At 41.8% G+C, this 25,674-nt stretch overlaps 1 protein-coding gene across 7 annotated transcripts in view; it reads right to left on the bottom strand.

Annotated features, from left to right (window-relative positions):
• Window positions 1–5,054: 5,054 nt before the first annotated feature.
• The window catches only part of LOC121277939 (WD repeat and coiled coil containing), a 38,533-nt gene continuing 17,913 nt past the window's right edge, over window positions 5,055–25,674 (bottom strand). For 3 of the 7 annotated variants that reach the window (XM_041187809.1, XM_041187811.1, XM_041187812.1), the window contains exons 4-5: window positions 18,423–18,639; window positions 10,800–13,179 (exon numbers count right to left, since the gene is read on the bottom strand). In XM_041187809.1, coding sequence (XP_041043743.1) covers window positions 18,464–18,639 — 176 coding nt within the window. In that variant the 3' untranslated portion in view covers window positions 10,800–13,179; window positions 18,423–18,463. Of the gene's footprint in view, window positions 5,295–9,829; window positions 10,399–10,799; window positions 13,180–18,422; window positions 18,640–25,674 lie in introns of those variants that run through there. The other 4 variants (XM_041187815.1, XM_041187814.1, XM_041187810.1 and 1 more) reach the window with 4 other exon arrangements.

Here is a 25,674-nt window from a genome sequence, read left to right as displayed (position 1 = left end):
TTGATGTGACATGAGGTGTCAGAGGAATCACAGATGTAGGTGGGAAGGGACTGGACAAGGGGAGAGAGAAGGGAGTCAAGATAATGAGAAATGAGTTCTGTGGGGCAGGAGCAAGCTGACATGATCGGTCTACCGGGACAGTTCTGTTTGTGGATTTTGGGTAGGAGGTAGAAGCGGGCCATCCGAGATTGGGCGACTATCAGGTTGGAAGCTGTGGGAGGAAGATCTCTAGAGGAGATGAGGTCAGTGACAGTCCTGCAAACAATGGCTTGATGTTCAGTGGTGGGGTTATGGTCCAGGGAGAGGTAGGAGGAAGTGTCTGCGAGTTGACGCTCAGCTTCCGCGAGGTAGAGGTCAGTGAGCCAGACTGAGCATGTGCCTGGTCCCCTGCAGTCCTCTGGCTGCTGGTGTCATGGGCACTCTCTGTATCTGACAGCTCCTCCAGCAATTGTGAAGTGCCCTCTCCACCGTGCCCCGGGACACTAGCCAATGTTGCAATGCCCACCAAGGTGCTGGTATCTGCGCTGGTGCCTGCCTCGCAGAAATGGTGTGACGCAGGTGACACTTGAGGGCCCTCAGGTTTGAGGGGGGCATCTGCAGTTCCTCCTGCTGGACAGGCTCTGACAATGCTGAAATGAACAAAAAGGACAGCGGGTCAGTTAGCGTCCACACAGTGACACACTTCATCCCTTTCCCCCTGGCTCATTATGCGCTCAACCTTCCAGAACTTATGGAGACAAATTTTGGTGGTGTGGCAAATAGTCAGGAGGATACCCTAACATTACAGGTGGATACAGACGGGCTGGTCAGATGGCCTAAGGAATGCCAAATGGAGTATTATGTGGATAAGTGTAAGGTGATGCATTTGGGCAGGAGAAACAAGGCACGGGAATACATAAGGAATGGTAGGACCGTGGAAAGTAAGGAGGATCAGAGGGACCTTGCTGGGCATGTCGACAGGCCCCTTAAGGTAATGGGACAGGTACACAAAGCGTTTAAAAAGGTAAATGCCATACTTGCCTTTATTAGCTGAGGAATAGAATATAGGAACAGGGAGGTCATGTTGCAAGTACAGAAAACTCTGCCTATGCCACAGCTATAGCTCTGTGTGCAGTTGTGTTATGTGCTTAACGGGAGGGATGTGATTGGAGTTGAGAGAGTGCAGAGATCGTTGACCAGAATGCTGGCTGGGCTGGAGAGTTGGAGTTATGAGAAGACATAGCTTAGGCTAGGGTTATCTCCCCTGGCGCAGAGGAGATTGAGGGGTGACATTATTGAGATTTATAACATTATGAGGGGCATAGATAGGGTCGACAGAAAGGAACTTTTCCCCTTGGCGGAGGGATGACTAACCTGGTGGCATAGATTTCAGGTAAGGGGCATGAGGTTGACTGGTGATGTAATGAGCAACTTTGGCACACAGAGGGTGTTGGGAATGTGGGACACACTGCCTGAAAGGATGGTGGATGCAGAAACCATCCTAACATGTAATAAGTATTTGGATGTGCATGTGTGATGTCATGGCATAATAGGCTATGGGAATAGTGGTCAGAAATGGGATAAGGCGACTTTGGAAGGTGGTTGGCACGCGCATCTTCGAAAGGTCGAGGGACCTTTGTCTATGACCCACACGTCTGACTCTATCAGTCTGTGAATGAGCAATGTTGCAACAATAACAAATCAAACAATCATCAGTGCTATGGATGGTGGGAGGACAGAGCGGATGTCACTGTTGGCCTCAAATACCTGGCCGTTCCACCCCAGTCTCACCGACACCAGTGGACCTGGGTGCATGACGCCTCTCAAGCTCCAGGGCCTCCGGCTCGAATCGACTTAAAATCATTAGCTGGGCCTGGCCGCCTCCAGTCCGCGAACGCTCACAGGTATTGTGAACATTCTTCTCTTGAAAAACAGAGAAGACCATTCCCATTGTGGCTAATCGTTCATGTACTCTGCACGCACACAACGCACCCCAACCACAGTGCCCCATATCAGACCTCCAGTGTCTCCTCTCCCCGCTACTGCTGATCATTCACACAAAGATAGTACGCCTGCTCCCACCCACCACCGCCCCCCCCCAACCTTGGACGCATTCTGCATCCATCACTTTAGGAAACACATGGTCTTTGCTCCCATAGCAAGGAGGTGCAACTACGTGCAGCATCAAGGGCAGCAGATGGCTCTTGGCCACGAGACCTTGAGGCTCTCCTTCCGCAATCTCACCACCGTGAATAGGACATGTGTTGAAGTTCTGAGTATGCACCTAGCTGCATCTCCTGCAGGTTGCCCCCAGACTAGTCATGTGCGGCTAAGAGCAACACATGGTGTGGGGGAGAACTCATCTCATTAACCACTCAGGGCTAATCTAAGCATGGGCACTATCTGCTTGCCCACCCAGCGTATGAGAAATGCCCAACATGATTCAATGCAGTCACGACAGTAAAACTTGGGGGTGGGGGAGGCCCTCAAAGGCTAAGGCTGCCTGTTGGGTTAAATGCCCAATGCCAACATGGTACTCACCCTTCCAGAGCACAACAGATCATTGAAGTGCTTAGGGCACTGGATCCAGGTGCACCGCACCACATCGCGGGAGCTCACCACCTCCGCCACCTCCTCCCAGGCATTTTTGGTCATGTAGGGGGGCCTCCTCCTCCCATCCTGGGGGACCAACACCTCCCGCTGTGCTGACACCTCCGGGAGGAGGGCAGCAAGGCAGTCATCAGAAAAGCGAGAGGTGCATTGGCCCCCTGCTGGCCTACCCTGCAGCCTACCTTGCTCCTGTGGTAGACCCTGCAGCCTGCCCTGCTCCTGTGGTAGACCCTGCAGCCTGCCCTGCTCCTCTGCCATTCCGTCCAGAGTGCCCTGCTGAGCAGGCCCCCAGCGGTTGGATCTGCAGGTGGCCATTGTGAGCAGCCTACAGGAGGCTGCCAGGCCTTCCTTTAAACAGGCTGCCGGGTCGCCATTGGACTTGGCGGTCTGTGCACGCCCGCCGCCCCCCGTACATTCCCGCTAGTCACGGGGATTGGAAATGCGCTGGGCTGGCCTTAATTGGCCTGCCCACGCAAAATGGCGGCATGGGCACTGATCAGGTCTGCGCCCATCTGCATCCGCTCCTGCTCCGCCTGCCCGCCAAATGGAAAATTTTGGCCCAACTTGCTCTTGTGTTCATATTTCTGTCCTCAGCCTGCTACAATGCTCCAGTAAACCCTGTGGAAACTGGAGGAACAGCAACTCATCTTCCAATTAGGCACTTTACAGCCTTCTGGGCTTAACATTGAGCTTAACAACTTCAAACCATGGACTCTGTCCTCCATTTTGATGTATAAATATATTCTTCCAACCCCCTCCCCAACAAGGGCCAGTCTGTAACTTCTCTTGTTTTGATTTGAGGGTGCACTGACCCATGTTCTGCTATTAACACATTCTAACTTACCTTTATGCCACTATTAATATCTGCTTTAGTCTTTAACACTATCATTACCACTCCCTTTGTCTGGTGTGAATGACATCTTTGTCAAATCTCTCCTGAGCTCCTACATATCACTGGCCTTCTATTTGCCCCACCCGTCTCTTCAACAGTATAAAACCCATCACATTTCTACCCTTCTTCAGCTATGAAGAAGTCATATGAACTCAAAACTTTAACTCTATTTCTCTCTCCACAAATGCTGCCAGATCTGCTGTGTTTTTCCAGCATTTTCTGTTTTTATATTGACAAGAAGGACGTGGGCAGCAGACGCATGGGAACACCACCGCCTGCAAGTTACCCACCAAGCCACATACCATCTTGGCTTGGAACTATATTGCCATTCCTTTGCTGTCGCTGGGTCAAAATCCTGGAACTCCCTTCCTAACAGCACTGTGGGTATACGTACACACTGCAGAAATTCAAGAAGGCAGCTCACTACCACCTTCTCAAGGGCAATTAGCAATGGGCAATAAGTGCTGGCCACATCCCTTGAAAGAATTTTTTTAATTATTAACTTTTACTCAGGGACTGGACTCAGCTGAAAGTATTGGAAGGGAAGAACATCTGAAGATGAAACAGGTGAGGCAAGAAAAGTAGAGAACATTATACATTGCAACATTGCAGAGTTGTTGGACCCTGAAGGAACACTGGATCAAATTAGCTTTGCACAGGTTTTACTTTGAGCTGGTAAAGCTTTCTGAACCAGTTACATTGATTAGAACAAGTACAGTTATACACTTTGAAGTCAATACAGGGGTACTGAAGAAATCATAACAAAATCACTTACATTAATTCCTTCAAAATAACAAAACGACATGAAGTAGCTTGGGAACTACAGGAAAACCATTTGAAAATGAAAAGATTTTCCTTTGCTTGAATTTGCTAATGAATTTCAACAAGAAAATGGAATATTAAAAGCTACGAAATGATTGGTCCAAATACGGCTTGTTTGTCACTGTGACAAAAAAGTCAAAGATTCAATTCATCAAAGGAAGTGATCAGGCTTAATAACAAAGTACTAAAACACTGCTCGATATGTTTTTTCTACCTTAGAAACTAGAAACATGCAGTATTAACAGAAACTCCAGGTGAGGGCCAGTTCAGAGAACATTATCTGTAACTATGGCTGTAAACAGGCAAACTCAACATATTCTACTGTGTATGTTTATCCATGGGAGCCACTGTGGCAGCAGCGGCGGAGGTGGTGAGGGTGGGGGTGGGTAGAGCTATGTGTGTTTCTGAGGGAAAATGCTGGCTTTAACAAATGCACATCTGTGAGCCTTGGCTCAGTGGTAGCACTGTCACCTCAGAGCCATAAGGTTGTGGCCTCAAGTCTCACTCCAGAGAATTGCACACAAAATAAATCAATTATGTCAATAATGCCCACCAATCATTGCTCTCTCAAAACAATCACCTACTCCATCAAATTTGAAGAGAGACTTTATAGTACCCAAAGTATCAGTCATAACAGCAACAAACATGAGAGAACTCAGCATCGTGCTTGCTCCTTTATTGGTTTGACATTTCCTTGATAATGATCATTAGCTTGAACTGGGATACTCTACATTTCTATAAACACTTTCCACAAGTCTCTAGTGATGTCAGTGGTGTACTGTAGCTTTTGCTGATGACCTCAAAGGATGTTCGAAAAGCCTTCTACTGCTGCAGTAATTCCTTTCTGAAGGCAGGTCCAGTAGACTATTAATCCCTTGTACATGCTGCTATCAAACAGCATGGGGTCACACCACAGCTGGTCCAGATGTCTCCTCATCTCCAAGCAGTGTAACTCTTAAATGCAGATAGCTGCCATGATGCAAAGTTGTGCCTGTGGGCCATATCACTTTTAGTACTTGACCATTTGAAGAAGTTATGCAATAAGGGGATTTTAATAGTGTGGAACAGCCTCCGGAAGTGAAGAAATTTGATTAGCTAGCTTTACGTATGTTTTTAGAATTTTAAATGGAGTCTTCATGAATAAAAGAGGCTGTAGCTAATCACATATGCACAAGTTGAATGGTAACATTGAGGATTTCCCAGTAAACCACTATTGGAACTGTTGCTTAAAAATGAATGCAAAAAGTGATAATGATGAACTTTTGAAAGGAATAATACTGAAAGAGGTTGAGAGAGGAAAAGATCTTAGTGTTATTGAGCACAGATCACTGAAGGCTCGTGGCCAGTGAGGAGAAACTATAGCTGAAGCTAACGAGTATTGGGTTGAATTAATATAACTATCCAGCATAAACCAAATGACAGTGTTTTGACACTGTACAGGTCGGTGGTCAGGGTACATTTAGGGTATTACACCCACTGTTGGTGTCCCTACATAAGTGGTGATATAGTGATGTTGAAAAAGATCTAGAGGAGACTTACAAGAATGATTGCCAACTTAAAGCATCTTGGCTACTCAGACTCAAGGATCTTGGTCTATTTACTTTAGAGCAGCAAACAGTTTGAGGTGAATTGATAGAGGTCTATAAAATCATTAAAGGGTTAGCTATTGATAGATTATTACAGTTTAACAAACTGAGGAAGACCAAGGGACACGAACTTAAACTATTTAAGATTAGGAATAGATTGAATATTTGGCATATTTTCTTTTCCCAGAGAGTAGCAAGCTTCTGGAACACAATGCCAGCTGGTGTGACGAGTGCTAACTCTCTATTTTCAAGAGGGAGCTGGGCCAGTTCCTTACTGCAACAGAGGTCATCTCATATCCAAGGTATAAGTATCTTTATGGGCAACATGTTTGTACATTAACTCTTGCAACAAACTACCATATCCTTATAACCCCGATTTACAGTTCTGCAGTGAACAATCTAATAAATCTGTAGAACTTTATTGCAGTTTTAAAATTTTCACTTACTAAGTGAAGCAATACTGTAGAATTAAATGGAATGCAACATTTATGAATTGATTTTTCAGGTAAGCATCTCCAAGGCCTTCTAGGAATAATAGTAAGTGCTGGAGTTGGGGAGGGAGGCATTGTGGGTGGGAAGAGAACACCAATTGAAAGCATAAGAGTGTGTAATTTTAAATTTACTCATTTCTGTCTGACATTTTTCATGCACATTGTGCAAAGTAAACTTTTTTGCCTCCCATCACTGGATCATGCAGACACATACACTACCAGGATATTTGCATTTGCCACTCTCGCCTTTTGCAGCATACGCTACTAATAAGCCGATGCATGTGCTGTGTACATAAGCTAAGGGGGTACTCCAAAAATATATCAACGATTTGTTAATATCACAGTTGTGTAATGTATCTAAAAAGCCAATTCCAGTCAGTGTTCTGAAATAATTGCATCTTGCACAGCATTCAAATCTGGCAAAATAGTTTAATTGAAAGTGAAAACCTAATATTTAATCAATTTACATTAAATTTCATCTTGGTTCAGCAGTAGCATCTTTGCCTGAGTCAGAAGGTTGTGTGTTTAGGGCCAACTACTGGAGTTGACTATTCAATCTTTGCTGATATTTCAATGCTGTAATGTGAATACTAAATTGTCAGAGGCGCTATGTTAGATAAGATGTTAAACTGTTTAAAAGCAAAAAACTGCGGATGCAGGAAATCCAAAACATAAATATCTGGAAAAACTCAGCAGGTCTGACAGCATCTGCGGAGAGGAACACAGTTAACGTTTCGAGTCCGTATGAATCTTCAACAGGACTAAGTAAAAATAGAAAAGAGGTGAAAGATAAGCTGGTTTAAGGTGGGTGGTTGGGGGGGGGGGGAGGTGGGCCAGTTAGAGCTAGATAGAGGGCCAATGATAGGTGGAGATAGCCAAAAGATGTCATAGACAAAAGGACAAAGAGGTGTTGAAGGTGGTGATATTATCTAAAGAATGTGCTAATTAAGGGTAGAAAGCAGGACAAGCAAGATAGCCCTAGCGGGGGTGGGGTGACAGGAAGGGATCGAAATAGGCTAAAAGGTAGAGATAAAACAATGGATGGAAATAAATTTAAAAATAATGGAAGTAGGTGGGAAAAGAAAAATCTATATAAATTATTGGAAAAAAAGGGGGATCAGAAAGGGGGTGGGGATGGAGGAGAGAGTTCATGATCTAAAATTGTTGAACTCAATATTCAGTCCGGAAGGCTGTAAAGTGCCTAGTCGGAAGATGAGGTGCTGTTCCTCCAGTTTGCATTGAGCTTCACTGGAACATTGCAACAGGCCAAGGACCGACATGTGGGCATGAGAGCAGGGTGGAGTGTTGAAATGGCAAGCGACAGGGAGGTCTGGGTCATGCTTACGGACAGAGCAAAGGTGTTCTGCAAAGCGGTCACCCAGTCTGCATTTGGTCTCTCCAATGTAGAGGAAACCGCATTGGGAGCAACGAGTGCAGTAGACTAAATTGAGGGAAGTGCAAGTGAAATGCTGCTTCACTTGAAAGGAGTGTTTGGGCCCTTGGACGGTGAGGAGAGGGGAAGTAAAGGGGCAGGTGTTGCACCTTCTGCGGTTGCATGGGAAGGTGCCGTGGGAGGGGGTTGAGGTGTAGGGGTGATGGAGGAATGGACCAGGGTATCGCGGAGGGAACGATCCCTGCGGAATGCTGCCAGGGGGTGAAGGGAAGACGTGTTTGGTGGTAGCATCATGCTGGAATTGGCAGAAATAGCAGAGGATGATCCTTTGAATGCGGAGGCTGGTGGGGTGATAAGTGAGGACAAGGGGACCCTATCATGGTTCTGGGAGGGAGAGGAAGGTGTGAGGGCAGATGCATGGGAGATGGGCCGGACACGGTTGAGGGCCCTGTCAACCACCGTGGGTGGAAAACGTCGGTTAAGGAAGAAGACATGTCAGAGGAACTGTTTTTGAAAGTGGCATCATCAGAACAGATGTGACGGAGGTGAAGGAACTGAGAGAGTGGGAGGGAGTCCTTACAGGAAGTGGGGTGTGAGGAGCTGTAGTCAAGGTAGCTGTGGGAGACGGTAGGCTTGAAATGAATATTGGTGGACAGTCTATCACCAGAAATTGAGACAGAGAGATCAAGGAAGGGAAGAGAAGTCTCAGAGATGGACCATGTGAAAATGATGGAGGGGTGGAAATTGGAAGCAAAATTAATAAATTTTTCCAGGTCCAGACGAGAGCATGAAGCAGCACCGAAGCAATCATCGATGTACCAGAGAGAGTTGTGGGACGGGGCCAGAGTAGCACTGGACAAGGAATGTTCCACATACCCCATCAAGAGACAGGCATAACTGGGGCCCATGCGGGTACCCATAGCCACACCTTTTATTTGGAGGAAGTGAGAGGAGCTGAAGGAGAAATTGTTCAGCGTGAGAACAAGTTCAGCCATACGGAGGAGAGTAGTGGTGGATGGGGATTGTTCAGGCCTCTGTTTGAGGAAGCGGAGAGCCATCGGACCATCCTGGTGGGGGATGGAGGTGTAAAGGGAGTGGACATCCATGGTGAAGAGGCGGCGGTTGGGGCCAGGGAACTGGAAATTGTTGATATGATGTAGGGTGCCAGAGGAATCACGGATGTAGGTGGGAAGGGACTGGACAAGGGGAGAGAGAATGGAGCCAATATAACAAGAAATGAGTTCCGTGGGGCAGGAACAGGCTGACACGATCGGTCGGCCAGTACAGCCCTGTTTGTGGATTTTGGGTAGGAGGTAAAAGTGGGCTGTCCAAGATTGGGAGACTATTTGCCTGATGTGGCCATAAAAGTGTTCCATTGTACTATTTGAGCAGAAACAGCCTGCTATCCTCACCAACAAATATCCCTCAAACACCAGCACTTCTACAAATTAACTGCTTGTTTATCTCACTGCTGTTTGTATGACCTTTCTGTTCACAAGTTAACTACGATGTTTGCTGGAATAACAAATACAGCACTCCAAAAATTGACTGCAAAGCATTTTTGGCACATATGAAAGGTACTATATAAATGCAATTTCTTTCTTCAAACTTTAAAGATGCTATAATTTGATCAATGCATTTAAACCAAAAGTGAATTCCTTCATGAACTTTTCATGGCATAAAATGTGTTTTACACTGTTACAAGTTCATATCATTCTTTCACTCGCCATTGCAAAATTCATATTGAAAACTTGATGCTTGACTCATGCAGAAATCAGGCAAAATTGATTTCATCCTCATCTATCTGCCTTTTTGATTCCATGTTATATTGAAAGATATACCAATTAAATTATATAGATTGAGATTAAATATATTGATTACCCTTTGAATTTGCACTTACAATTATATATGTGAATATTTTAGTAGTGTTTAGTACTTTGATTTATGACCAAGCAAGCAAATTTTACGATGACTAAAAATATATTCTGTAATCAAATACAAGTTGGAAATACCAGAACAGAATGAAAGATAAACCGCAGAATATTGAACGGGTGTTTCATGTTTCAGGTAAAGTTATCAGAGTTCTTGGACAAGATAAAACACGAAAGTTAACATAAGAAAAAGCAGTATAAATTCAAAATGAGGTATTTGTAAGATTAAGAAAGTGGCCCCATGGCCAAACTGGCTAAGGCACAGAATTATTTTTTTTTTTACACATACAGTCCATCCACCAATCATTAGCTCTGAACAAGCTGTTTCCATGTTAGCTATGTAATCCTAGCATAAAAATACACAGTGGTAGATAAGGATCAGACAGATTACAGTTTCTAGGAATAATTTTCTCAATTCTGGACTGATGGAAAAAGCCTTCAACAGCCTGTTAAAATGTGGACCACATCCACATTTGAAATAAAGCAAGCTCTTTTCACACCAGCTGGTAATCAGAGCACATCATCAGCTGTAAGCCGGAAGATAGCGTGCAGAAGAAATGTCAAGGTAGTTGAGTCAGGATAGACTCCTCCAGTCTTTCATTGTGACAGCATTAACACAAAAGGATGAAATTATACGCCTTTGCCTGCTGCAATGTAGGTCTTTCAATAGCATGCATGAAACTCATCAGCAGCCCTATGGGAGCAGAGGCTGGGTGTTAGAGGTTTCTCATTCAGGCACACCTGGGGTGCTGTATTCAGAAAAACTGACTCTTCCATACAATTATCACTTAAAAATTTAGGAAAGATGTTTTTCTTCACAGTAAGGATTAATTGCATTTTTCTGTATAGTTTTTACTTCCTCAGATTGGTATTAGCAGACAACATAGAATGTAATCCAGGCTGGCTTCCTGCAATTCTTTTGTAGAATCACAAGGGCATATAACATGGATATCTGTTGCAAAACAACCTCTCTCAATTATGTTGCAAAACAATATCAAGGTGGTTTTCTTATTTATAACTATTCAAATTAATTGAACCTTTTATAAAATCAGAAATGGTACATTGTGCCAGAGTAAATGAAAGGAAATGTATAAGTTAATATGTAAACAATTTAATTGTTGTTTGATTTCACTGCTATGAAATGTGTTGAACAAAGAAACAGCGATGGAGTCAATTTAGGTTCATGAAAGCGATATAAAATAAAGCTTCAAATAAATATTGTTCTTGAACGTGGACATCAGACTGATTTGGCATCTGAGATTAAGATGGAGAAAAATGAAAATCAATTACAAGATTACAGAGATCTGGAAATGTGAAAATTTAAAGGCAGGGAGTTTCCTTACTTAAAGGAACGTAACCTTGATTGAACAAGCAGTTTGAAATTACAGATTCATTCTGTCCAATATTGAACTAAATTAGAGATTTTTCTGTATGAATTTCTGTAATGCCCTGTTGCAGCCAACTGATGGAGTACAAAAGAAATCAGGTCAAAAAACCCACTTCTAAATCAAATAAATTTTATTTGTATAGACAGCCCATTTTTTGGCTTGTGAAATGAAGATCAATTCACTCCAAAATAGCTTTTTACAGATGCTGTCTCTAACAATGTATATTATAACATTCTTCTTGAGCTCTCTGCCTGAAGGCAGATCCTTGGCAAATGTTCACCGAATACTATGGGTAGGGTAAGAAAGCCGGCCCCAAGTCCTCCTCAACCATGCTGTTGGCGTTAACCTAATCCACTTGCTCATTGTTTAGCCAAATGAGTTCATAAGAATGATAAAATATAATCTAAGAAATGTAAGATACAGTAACTACATTTTAAAATAAATATATGAACGTGAAGCTAAACACAAAAATAGTTCACCAGTCTGGATTCTGACCAAGAACCAGTGTATCTGCTGCTTCTAAGGCTTTAATAAAACCTTGCCGCTTTGGATGGTTATCTCCAAAATACTACAGCAACAGCACATTTTGCCCACCAATAGTGCGATGATCTATCCAGGAAAAAAGCATGAGGGCAATTTATTGCTATAAACTGGCAGTGGGAAAGGCTCCTTTACTCAGTAAATCAACCCTAATGTCTACAGCCTAGCCTGAGAAATAACCAATGTTATATGTAGTTTCCAGCTGCATCTCTAAGTTAGACAGCAAAACAAAAAATAACCCATCAAATGTAACATTAAGGGATCTTTCAGTTCTCCAAGTTGTTCAGTACTTGAGATTTTCTTTGAAGAATACAGTATGACACAATTTTCAAGAGCAAGAGTGCATCAAACAATAGACAAGATGAAAGTTCCCAGAAATCTTTCTTCACATTTGTTACAAATCTTTGCTGCAACAGATACAATAGATATAATCAGCTGAATAAAGTCAAGTTTTGAACAATAACATTCTATTCTGCTCAAAACTATGATTTATCATCAAAGATGTATGCTAAATTAGCTTCTTTTAAATGGTTACTTGAGAGGTCACGGTAAATATTTCATGTTGGAAGGTTGAAAGCTTTGGGTACAAGAATCTGTTTTTCATCATGAGCCACAATGACATAAAAAAACTGCAAATAGGCTGGGGTAACTCCGGCAGATGTGAGTAGGACAGTTTACGAGTTTTTCCACTGGCACTCTATACTTTTTGGATTTTCTGCCAAAAATAATGGGATGCATAGAATGCACCCATCCAAATACTCATGGGCATATTCAGATACTACGCAAATGATGGGAAATACTGCAACTGATGTATTTGTCATTTGTACCATGGCAAAACTGGACATCAGTAATGCTGATTCAACTTTGGTGGGGCATTTAAAATTTCTAAAGGAATAAAAAAGGCATCCAAAGAAAATGAATTTTTTTGATATTTTGTAAATAACTTGAGCAGACAGCTCAGAAGCTGCCAGCTAAGCTATGGAAAGAGCCAAGGCCTGACAGTTAATCTGTGAGCTTCCTCAAGGCAGGCTCTTCAGCAGAAGATGGGGAGCTCATCAAAATTATTTAACTGACTTGAGGCTGGAAAATTGGCAAATCCATCATTGTGGTAAGTCCTGACAGGCAAAGATACAATAGCAGAAAATCTAGCCTGCTGACTTTAGATTTGAAAAATACATTCTTAACAGTATGACGATTGGACTGAGATTACTAATTGCTTCAGTGATTTTAGGGGTTGTAATAGGAATGCCAGATTTAAAAACTCCTTCCCTTTCTCATATTTTGCTGTTAATTTCACATTCTTGCTCTTTCCAATCCAAAGAAATACAGTTTATTTTACAAAAATGAAAGTACGTATACAACTAAGTGTGTCGCAAAATCATTTTGGATGACTTCTCATTTAATGATAAAACCAATCTTCTCCAGCCATGGTCTCCAGCTTCCAGGTTATTTCACATACGCAAATGTCAGACTCCCAAGATTTGTTTTGCCTAGACATAGGCGATCTCTCACAAACAAGATTTTTGTTGCAGGCATCACTACAGCTTCTACAAGACGACAAGGGAAGGTGGTAGTTCAAACAATTATTGGCCAATGCTGCTGATTTGTTTCTTAATCTGCAATGGTGCCTCAATCTTCCGGTTACTTCAAAAATACCACAGTGATTAGATGTCTTACAGGTGGGCTGCAATTTTCTGTTTCTGCATTTGTCAGCTACAATCCCCTGCTCATTAAATAAATGGACATGAAACTGCAGGCTGGCAAACGTAAAAATAGACAATCCCACTGTGATCTTTAGGTTCTTCAATTTTAAATACGGGCATGACTGCCTTGAGTTATGGGAGATGGCTGAGATGGAATGCTGTTTTAAACTAAATTTGTAGTAATTCAGAAAATTAAAATGTTGGCAACAATGGAGGAGCATGTAGGTCAAAAGCATTCATGATTTCAAAATCCAAAGGGTTCAGTAAGAAATCTGAATAATGTAACATGTTTTAAATTGCTTAAGCAACACTGGCTCCCAGTGAAGCAATGTCTTGATCTTAAAATTATTTGCACGTTTTCAAGTCCCTCTACGGCCTCACCCTTCTCTATCTCTGCAATCTCCTCCAATCCCACAACCCTCCCTGCAGTCTGGCCTCATGTACATCCCTGATTTTAATCATTCCACTATTGGCAGTTGTGCCGTCAGTTGCCTAGGCCCCAAGCTCTGGAATACCCACCCCACCTCCGTACCTCACATTCTTCCTTTAAAATACACTTTGAAACCCAATTCTTTGACCGAGCTTTTGGTCATCTGACCTAATTTCTCCTATGCGGCTTGGTGTCATACTGTTTTATAATACTCCTCTGAAATGCCTTGAGATATTTTATTACCTTAAAGGTCCTATATGAATAACTTTTTGTTGTAAAGGTATAAGCAAATTTGAACAAAGTAGTCTGAATAAAATACTATTTTCAAAGATGGAAAGGGAGGATGCGTTTCACTCTGCACCAAAAATTATATAAATGAGACTATTTCTTAAAAACATGAAATTTTGCTGACACGTTCCTCTCTGGAAAAAGCTAAGAAAATTAGTAAGTCTTTATTTTCATAGAATTTTTGTAATTTTTGATGTTTAAAATATTTTTGGATTTTTTTTGTTTACAATTTAGCACTGTCTCCTCCTGCTTTAATTATCTACAATAGCAGTGTTAAGATGAAAATTCTAACTGTATTTAATTTTTGACCTCAAAATTTGATTAAGGACATATTTTTCAAACTATTGTATAGTAATTAGGCAAAAGGGGACTAAAATCTGCACAGAGTTCTTGGGGGCACAGAGAGGCGGTAGAAAAGAATACTGCCTGCTACATCACTTTTAATGGTAATTTGGAAACAATTCCAACTGCATAAGACCCCTTTAGCAGAGCACAATTTAAATTTACTCTACACAGTGGGATAGGCACACACTTCTCATCAATACCCTGTATTAATACATTTTAATGCAGTGAACTTTTTTTTAAAAAGCCGAAATCCTTTGTTAACAAACTCCGAGCCAAACTATTGTCTCTAAGGATAACAATCTTTCTTGGCTTTTTCTTGGACAAAAATGGAGTAACTTCCCCTTCAAATATAAACCCATTATAAACTTTTGCATTTCCATCTATTCCCACAAGCTTCACTTTCTGCTGCAGCTTTCTCTCTGGAAATTTTTATTCGCTCTAGTGCCACTGATTTAGGCTTTAACTTCCAACAATTTGCTTTCACATGTCCAAATTTATGACAATGAAAATATGTCGGCCTTTTGGACTCTCCCACATCTTCTACATTATTTTCTTGACCACCTTGGAGATAATCAGCGTTTTCCTTCTTGCTCTCCCCTTCACTATCATTTGAAGCCTATTAATTTGCATTTGCAATTGGAGATCTACTGTCTCTTAGCTGCCTATGTGATATATCATACCCATTTGCCAGAACTGCCGCTTCCCTTACTTTAGAAACCTGGCAGTTTTCCAGGTATGACCTGATGGCTATTGGGATGCTGTTTCAAGATTCTTTCATTATCATCGCCTTTCTCACGTGGTCAAAAGTATCTTCTAACTTCACTGATCAAAACCACCTGTCCAACATTTCTTTTCCCCTGGCAAATTCTATAAATGTTTCATTCAGTCTTTTCTTCAAAGTCCAAAATTTTAATTGATACACTTCAGGGACAAGTTCATATACTTTAAGTATTGCAGTTTTAACTGTCTCTTAATTTGAGGATTTTTCTTCTGAACTACTAAAATAAACATCTATTGCTTTCCCCACTAAGATGCTTTGCAAAATAAGAGTTCTTGCATCTGTTGGCCACTCTTTGTAGCCATTTTTTCAAACGAGATAACATATCTCTCAACTCCTTCCTCAGTGAATTTAGGCACTAGGCGAAGATTCATTGTTACAAAGCTTGGAGTGGGACTCAACTCATCCTTCGAACTATTAACCTTGCTTTCACCCTGTTAACCTAAGCTTATCTTTAGCCAGTTCTTGCTGTCCAATTTTTTTTCCTCTCTTTGAAACTCTTTCCTTATCTCATTACTCCCTTGCTAACTCTCTGGAGTTCAAGTTCAAGCCTTCACAAATCCATTTCTTTTGTTCTTTCTTTCTCCTCTTTTTCAAGTTTTTGCTTTCTCTACCTCAAGCTGCTTCATCTGCAATTGAAGTCAAGACAATTCAAGTTGCATTCTACCTGGGTCAGGCTTTTCTTCTTCCAATCCCAGATGCTGTGCTATTACTTCAACTGTATCTGCTTTTTAGCCCCTGATTTTAACTCTAAATTCAATTTTTCAGCTAATGCTACTAACTTAACCTTGGTTAGTAGTTGCGTATCGCTTGGTTAAATCTTCCCTCTTCAGGAAAGTCGTAGCAACTGACAAAGCCATCATGCTTTTCAGTAAGTAAAGTAAAATTCATCATGAGATCCTGTTAGGCTTAACTTTAGCAAATCGCAGCACCTGTATCTGTCCGTGCATTCAAAATCCTGCAAAGAGCCCCCAATTTTATTAGGATCTGATTAGGGACCAGTAATTTGAGTTGTAGAGTAAAAAAAAAATGAAATTCCAGTTACATAAGAGAATAAAGCCACAAGATTCCACAGTTTCTAAACAAACAGAAGAACTTTTACTATATAATAGCTGGCAGGGCAAACAGTCAATACCTTCTATCCTATACTCTAACATCCAGAATTAACATGAGTCAAGCAAACATAATTAACAGGCAAACTGTGGTGAAACACAAACCACAAACTACCCACCAATGGCAAACCACAGCCAAGCAGCCAAGACAGTTCCCATAAAATTCTCAGCAGCCTACCCATGCATCAGTGATCACTGTGAATCACAAAGTCCTTCCAACCTCCTTCCTCATGGGATTAGCCTCTGATTTCCCTTCTACAGCCACTCCAACCACCCCCCCAAATAAAAGCCCTTTTTTTCTACCTGCAATGAGTTTTGTCAAGCAATAAGGCTCCATCTCAGTCTGCCCCAATGACTGCTTATCTCTCAGCTGCTCAATCTCTTCTCCAAAGACTGCATCCCATTGGGTTTACAAGGCAATGCCCCAGCATCGAATCATTGGCACAATCCCAGCTCTCTAGCTGCACTAAACAGCAAACCACTGCTCACAGGCTTTTCTTTACCTGAACTGTCAGCTTCATGGAGCAGACAACCCTTTCAGCTTCACTGAGCTAACAACTATTCCCCACTGGCTTCCTTCTGTGCTCCAGCTTCCAGCTGCACTATGAAGACAGCTCTTCAGCTTCACTGAGCTGATACTGATCCCAAGCTTCTCTAAGCCCCAGCAGCACTTCTGCCAACGTTCTTCCACTGAATCTTGTCAACTGGTCCTGAGGTTGCATTTTTGCACAGCATACCTGGTCACATGAGCAAACCTTTCGCGCAATTTCCCCAGGTCCCACAGTCAGGTTTTTGCCCATCCTTGAGCATGTGCAGCCTATCCCCGTCACACTGCGCTTGTGCTGGAGCCACGGGTATGCCAGAAGTTGTAGCCTTCGGCCCCAAAAACACACAGCACAAACCAAAAGAAAACAGATTCCCTCACAACATACAGGTCATCACAAAGATCGCCTATTTCCACCTCTGTAACATCGCCTGACTTAGCCCCTCCTCAGCTAATGTGCTGCTGAAACCCTTAGCCATGCCTTTGTTACCTTTAGACTTGACTATTCCAATGAACTGCTTGATCTCCCACATTTTACCCTCTGTAAACTTGAGATCATCCAAAACTCTACTGCCCATGTCCTAACTCACATCATGCATCATTCACCTGTCATCCCTCCCTCCAGCTCACTGAACTAATTGTCTTCCCTAAAGCAATGTCTTACTTTAAAATTTAAAAATCCTCATCCTTGTTTTCAAATCCCTCCATAGACTCACCCCTTCCTATCTCTAACCTCCTCCAACCTTCAGATTTCCACACTCAGCTTATTCTGACCTCTTGAGCATTCTCGAGTTTAATCACTCCACCATTGGTGGCGGTGCCGTCAGTTGCCTATGCCCCAAGCTCTAGAAATCCTTCCCTACAACTCGCTGCCTCTCTACCCACTTTCCTTCTTTAAGAAACTCCTTAAAAATGAACTCTTTGACCATGCTTTTGGTCACTTAACCTAATAACTCGTGGTTTGGTGTGGTATTTTGCTTTATAATGTTTCTGTGAAGTGACTTGGGATGTTTTATTATGTTAAAGCCGCTTTATTAATACAAGTTCTTGTTGGCCAGCGACTCAGGAATTGTAATCCTGGAATAGACAAAGTAAAGGGTGATTTGATTGAGGTATTTTAGAATTTGTAAGGAATTGATAAGCAAAGAGAGAGAATTTATTTTTGCCAATAGGGTAATTTAGGACAACAGGACGTAATCTTAAAATCAGCACCAGGCCATTCAGAAGAGGAGTTAGGAAATGCTCCTTCTCACAAAGGGCGGTAGAAGTGTGAAACATTTTCCCCACAATAAGCAGTAGATGTTAGCTCAATTAATAATTTTAAATCTCAGATTGACAGATTTCTTTGCTAGACATTGATATAAAAGGAAATGGAGCAAAAGTAGATTAATGTAGTTCAGAGGCTTAACAGTCACTGAATGGCACCACAGACTTGAGGTGCTGAATGCCTACTCCTATGTCAATCTATGTTCCTAATGCAGTCTGCAGCAAAAAGAAAATCATCAGACATTGTGTGTGAACAGCTACCTGCTCACAAAAATTCAAACTGCTTCATTATTCCATAGCTTATATGTAAAAATCATACTTAACCACTAGGTTAAAGAAAGCATTTCTCAACGTTCTGTACTAGGTTATAGTGTACTCTTCTGATTTTCCAAATTGATACTGTCAGTTGGAGATGGAGGTGGCAGGAATTCTATAGGTCCTGTAGTTTGCATCCCATCACGAATCATAATTTCCTGTTTGGGTTTGAATGTTATTGGAACAAATCCATTGCCATCTGCCGTTAGAACTATCCAGTTAGAACCTACGAGTGAAAGTAAAAAGATTACTACAAGATAATATTCAAAACACAATGAAAGAAACCTACAAAATAAATGTAGAGAACTTAATGTTTATTAAGCAAGTAATGTTGCAACAAAAAAATGAACCTCAGAAATACACATCTTTTACGATCTTAGTTCCTGTAAAATAACTTCAATTTTCTTCAGGAACTTCAATCTTAAATGCTTTCCTAGATACTCTGATGCACAAAATTGCAAACTAAACATTAAATGCAGTTGACATATGATATTCTAACATTACCAATTTCACAATGAATTCACGTAAATGCTATAGATTCAATTACTTATGGTTTAATGTTGCTCAATTCAAAACTGCTGCATATAAACATCTTTCAGCAATAATCACCCAAGTAAATGGTGTGACACCAGTGTAGCAGAACACCTACAGCTACCCAAGAAACTGACGCGTACATAAATCAGAATATAAACATGCTTTCAGTTTGCTTCTTGATTTACCCTTTTACAATCATGAAGGATCAGCCTGCAGGAAAGTAGAGTTATGGTTCCTCAGTCCTGGTACAACTATCATCCCATAGCAGGGTCAATGCAGGATAAGGATGAAGACTAATGAACAACACCAGTAAGTTAATTTTTCAGCTCAAACCTTTCCAGTGGTCCAAGCTTACACTGCAGAAACTCAGGGAGGTTTGGCCTCCAGACATGCAGTGTGCAGGCCCACTGGCATGTGGACACACCCTGTTACTCATGGTCCACCCTCCCAGCTATGGAAAAATAGCTCCGCTGCCAAGTGGATACCTTGGGAGAGTTGAAGGAGACTGGAGTAAAACTTGACAAAAAATACGGAGTGTATCCCAAAGGCAAACAGATGTCTAAACATGTGATCTTTCCAGCAACTCCTGCGACCAAGCCAGTGCTTTGCGTTCCTTCAGACTCAACTGGGGGAACCGAGGGGGATCCTGACATTTGGGCAGCCCAGGGTCTCCAATAAATATTGCCCAGGCTTGCATCCCAGAGAAGGCACTCCAGTTTTGCTGCACAGCATTAACACAACATGGGAAACAGCAGTTACGAGTGATAAGCCCAACTTGATAGGCATAGAGAATGGGTGCTACAGGCTGTCTTTGATGCTGGGAGGGACCATCATGTCCCACTGGTCAGCCACTAGCCACCTTAAGTCAGGCAGCCCCTGACAAGTAAGGTGCTAACCTGCCACGATCCATCTGCTTCAATGGGTGCTTGGAGCTTAGAGTGTCTGCTGAACAAGTGCATGGAATCCATTGCACCAGGCAAACAAACAAAGTAAACAAAAAGAAACAAAATGCCAACTCTTTGATTAGCAAGCTGGAACATCAGGGCTGGGAGCACGGGACTGATAGACAACTTGCAACTGGTTGATAAAGTGCACAAGACAAGTGTGATTGGCATGGATAGGATGAACGTTGACTTAGCTACCTGCAAGAAACCAAGCTTGCTGAGAGCAGATCACTGAAAGAAAACCATTATATGCTCATCTGGTAGGGGAAGAGCTCTGACAAAACACGTGAGCAAGGTGCAAGCTTTGCTGTAACAAACTCACTACGCTCAAGGATAGAACCCCACAGAGTATCTATCCTTCAACGCTGCGCACAACTACAGAAGTGAAGAACCAATCCTATGAGGAGCTTGACACTTAGCAGCAGAATCACCGAGTCGCAACATCTTTACCTACTGGGGGATTTCAAAGCAAGAATGGGCATGGACCATGAGTCGTAGGTTCCTGCCTCGGGTGTCATGGCCTAGGAAAGGTAAATAAGAGTGGACAGAAATTATGAGCTTTGCTGCTGCCATGAGCTTTGTGTAACTAACACCTTCTTTCAGGAAAAAAAACAGATTGCAAGGAGTCCTGGAGACATCCAGATCAGGGCATTGGCAACAGCTGGATCTGATCATCACCAAATGTGACTGAACAGCATACTCAACACATGCAGGCTTGGCCTAAATAGCCAAGTGGTTATGGTACTGGGTTTGTAACCCTGAGATCAAGAGTTCAAATCTCACAATGGCAAACTGTGACACATGTAACTTCATCTGAAACAGATGGAAACAGGTTTGTACTCGAAAGAGTATCAAGAGTTCAAATCTCACAACGGCAAACTATGAAACAATGTAACTTCATCTGAAAAACAGATGGAAACGGGTTTGTACTCGAAAGAGTTACTCAACACATGCAGCTCTCACTTAATTACAACAGGCATCCGAGCGAGAAAACTCTGAATGCACTAGGAGCTGCTCGAAATAAAGTCCAACAAACCGCAAGGTGGTGCATCAATGAGTACTGGTCACAACTTTGCCAGATTATCCAGATGTCCTTCGACACAGTGAATATCAGGGGCATGTATGAAGGGTTCAAAAAGGCAAGAGGTCCATCAGCAAAGAAAACTGGGTCCAATGAAAACAAAGGCAGGGAAAGTCATCACTGACTGCAATAAACAGTTGCAGAGATGGATTGAACACTAACTTGAGCTGTACTTTCGGGAGAACACCATCAGCAAGGAAGCTTGAGAGAACACAGAAAGCCTGCCCTGTCATGGTAAAGCTGGATATTGATTTCACTGTGGAGGAGCTTAGCAAAGCTACTGACACGGTTGCTGTGGGCAAAGCTCCAGGTGCTGATGCTATACCACCTGAAAGCACGGGAAGCCAGCACTCCTGAAATTTCTACACAGTCTTAGCTGCTGGACATAGGGGGTGTGCCCCAGAATATGCGTAATGCAAAGATTATGATCCTGAACAAGAACAAGGTTAATCGCAGTGATTGCAACAATTATTGAGGCATCTCCCTGTTGAGTATCATGGGAAAAGTATTTGCCCACATTTCCCTTGTCATACTGCAGATTTTGACTGAAAGCATCTACCCCGAATCCCAGTGTGATTTCAGACCTGGAAGGTTTGCAACTGACATGATCTCAGCTGGCAGCTGCAAGAGAAATGCTGTGAACGAAGGAAAGAACTATATATATTGCCTTCATCAAGCTCACCAAGGTATTTGAGCAGAAGCACTCTATTTAAGCTGAAGAAAATTGACTATCCAATGGAGCTGGTCAGTGATCTCTTTCCATGACAACATGATGGGTAAGGTCAGCTATGATGGTGCAACAGCAAAACCCTTTGAGATCTGCAGTGGGGTCAAACAGAGTTGTGTCCTGGCACTGACACTCTGGCATATTCTTCTCTTTGCTGCTGTCAAATGCCTTCCATTCATCTACAGAGGATGTCTCCTTACATACCAGATCTGACAGAAAGCTGTTCAGCCTTGCTTGCCTGAGATCTAAGACAAAGGTGGACCAAATCCTAATCAAAGTTGCTCCACTCTGAAAAACACCCAAGGTGGAAAAATGGACAGGCTCCCTCACCCCTTTAGGGCAGCAGTGGGCAGCCTGCAGGCCACATGCGGCCCATCAGTGTTCTGAATGCAGCCCCAGAGACATTCTGTTGACAGTTGCCCACACGCAGGGTTGCCAGATTCCACTGGTTTCTGTCCATGTAGTTTTTTTGCCTTCTGGTATTACTTAAGTGACACACGCAAAAGCAAGGGCACATGAAATGAGGTGTGTGCTGATTGTGCACAACATTGACTGTGAGAGCCGTGCACTCTCTCTACATCCAATCAAAGCGCTGCAATGGTTCAGTCAGCACACCCTGCAAATTCTTATTCATGGGGTCATGGTTAGCCCGATTTCAACCTTGCAGCCCACTGAGATGAAGGACGGCTACTCATGCAGCCCACTCACTAGCCTAGGTTGCTCATCACTGCTGAACAGTTTCCATCTTCACTCTCTCAGATGTAAGTCTTGGCAAGACAAGGACTAACTCAGACTTCCTGGAGCATGCTAATTCTATCAGCATAAGCTGATAGCTATAAGATAAGCCAACTATGTCTGTGCTGGCTTGGCCATTTACCAAATTCCTTCTGTACAGTGAGTTGGCCACTGGGTCATGACCTCCTGGGCGTCCATACCTCCATTACAAGGACACCTGAAAACGAGATATGAAGAAGGCAAGCATTGACACTGTCAACTGGGACACAGTCAATGACAGCCATGGCCTCTGGAGGTTATCTGTTTGGAAGGGCATTTGAAAAGGCAAGCAGAAACAAAAAGCTCAGCTGGCTGAGAAGAGGACCCAGAGAAAACAGAGGTCAGTGTATCATGCAACTTCTCAGCCCACTGTCTTCCTCTGCAGCAAATGCAGCAGAGACTGCCATGCCAGAGTGCGGCTCCTGAGCAACCACTACGGCACAAACAAGACTTAAGGTTGCCACCATACAATTTGTTAGAATGTTTTCTGTCCATCAGTTGGAGGGATCAGAAGTTTGTCATAATATTGCATACCTCTTCAAAGGCATATTTAAAAATGGGTTAACTGCTCATCCAAGACTTGTTACATTTCCAATTAATTCACGCATGTTTATGCTCACTAGTCTACAAAAGCAGATTTTTGTATTATACATGAGAAACAAATATCTGCACAGTGCTTATGCAGCAAAGAAACTCAAAGGCTGAAATACTCTATCATATATTGAAGCCTACACATTTAGCCAATCAAAACAATTAAACTGTAACGGTCTGATGACACTCATTTCAAAAATTAAATACATTATATGAGCTAATCCAGAAACTTAACTAGGGCTAATTCACCTGGAGTTATCAGGATAAATGTATATCGTGATGAGTGATTATCATCTCTCAGGTATCAGTCTATTAATTTGTCCTGTCCCCTTCCCACCCTTGCTGAGTTAATTTCTTGCATAGAACCTGTTAAAGAAAACTATCGCTGTCACATTGCAAAATTGTAAGTGAATCAGCAGAACTGGAGAGAACAGCAAAAATATGATTAAGTAGATTTCAGAGAGTCAGCACAGCATGAAAACACATACCATCCCACTATTCGTTATAATAGTTTAAAAATGTATTAATCAAAGTTCAACAACTTTCATTTATATTACATCATTTACAGAAGTTCAAAGAGGTGAATTAACACCAAATATTACTAGACAAGTTAGGAAAGACAGCAAAAATTGGAGAGAAATAGAAGGGAATGCAATCTCTTCCATTAAAGGTTGGCCACAGGAAGGGTGTAAGATATGGACCATGGTCAATTATAGCCTTCTTTCTGATGACCCAGTTGAAATCAGGGGCAGATGGTGGCATATGGTAATGTCACTGGTCTAGTAATCTACAGGCCCAGGGTAGTGGTCTGGGGACGTGGGTTGAATTTGATCAATAAATCTGGAATTAAAAGCTGGTCTCAGTAATAAAAGAATATATTACTTTAAAAATTAGCTGATAACACAAACTGGGATTATATTTAGGACCTTCCTAGTTTGTAAAAATAACAGCTAAAATGGCAGGCAGTCAAACAGCTCTTGAACTCTTCAATCATCAAGTCAACTTACTATGGCCCAAATTTATGATTTTGTGAATTTCATCAGAAAAAACTGTAAGATTGGACAATAATTGTATTTAATGGACATTCCCAAATAAGGCCAAGGCCATTTATGATTCAGGTTAAACTTTATTCTAAACTTGTGAACATAGTGTTAACTTAATACAAACCTTTGAAGTATCTTCTGTGCCACACTGTCAGCCATGGAGGAGTGTGGATAGGGTGGGGTGGTGTGGGGTGGGGGTGTGGGTGAAAGGAGAGGAAGATTTAATTTCATCAATCTTTAGTGATCAGTCATATTGTATGACAACTTTCCAATAACTAACCTCCCCACATTAAATGTCAGATATGATTTCTGTCTGCTCAATTCCTTTACTAGATAAAGTGGATCATGTTAAATGTACAGCTGTTACTTGACAAAAATTTCAATTCTTAGGAGTTCAGAACAGCTTATGCAAAAATCCTGTTCTAATTTTAGCTCCAAGGTTGTCCTGACCATCATATGACAATTAGTGAGATTGTTTTTTTGCTGCTGCATCAATAAGGTGAAAGGGCATCTCTTTGAATTGCTGTGGGTTGCTAGGATATCGTTAAGATCATGACTGCTAATAGTTAGATTACACAAAACAAATCAATGGTTTTATCAAGTTACGTTGCAAATTAAATTGGCAAAGAGTAGGGGGTCAGAAAAAGCTGAATAGAAGTGTTACATGAGAAGTTTGAAAAATTGAGATTGAGAAGACAAGATAAAGAAATAAATTAGGCACAATTTTTAAAGAAGGGGCTAAAAAGGTAGACATAGTATGGAATCTATAAAGAGCTTTTACCTAAATGCTGGAAGCATTAGGAATAAAATACTGGAACTTGAAGCAACAGTAGCAGAAGTGAAAATTGATATTTTGTGAGCTGTGCAGACACAGTACGCCCCAAAATATAGCAGTGAATTCCACATTCAAGGATATAGCTTGTTCAGGACAGACAGTAATGATATGAGGACTAGCTTTATATGTATAAGATAATAAGGATGACAAGGAAATTGTGAATAGTATCTCAAAAGAAAATAAAGTGTGTTTTTTTGACTGGACGCAAAAATAAATTATAGTGTTAGCAAAGTGATACCAAACTCAGGGCGGGTAAAGGAGGTAACAGTATTTTTTATGGTAAAACTATAAGATTTTGTACAGTGCACCATGGTGTCATAATGTGACATTAACTAGGAATGTCCAATGGAGATAAAACAAATGGATTAATGCTTTTGTCAAAAGGGCAGACAAAGGAACATAACACTGTGAACAACAATTTTCAAGCTGGTGTGTAATGGATCATACTAGAGGAAACTCAAATTCTTTCTAGTGATTGTAGATGCCATCCTAATAGCTTGCAAGTTAGAAGTAATGAAATCTCTTGGAAATTTGGCAACTGGCACCACCAAGGAGTGGGGAGAAATATTTGATTAGAAGAAAATAAACAAATAGAATGAGGAGCAAATTAAATAAATTAGTATATGCTGTTGAGAGAGGCATTAATGAAGAAAAATAGAAAGCCTTTAAAACTATATTAAATATACAAGACAAAAGCATATCAGAGAAATAAGTATAAACTAAACAAATAGA

The sequence above is a fragment of the Carcharodon carcharias genome, chromosome 5 (genome assembly GCF_017639515.1).
Source record: "Carcharodon carcharias isolate sCarCar2 chromosome 5, sCarCar2.pri, whole genome shotgun sequence".
In the NCBI taxonomy this organism is placed as follows: Eukaryota; Metazoa; Chordata; class Chondrichthyes; order Lamniformes; family Lamnidae; genus Carcharodon; species Carcharodon carcharias.
Note: the sequence above shows the minus strand (reverse complement) of the source record. Positions and strands in the feature narration are given on the sequence as shown.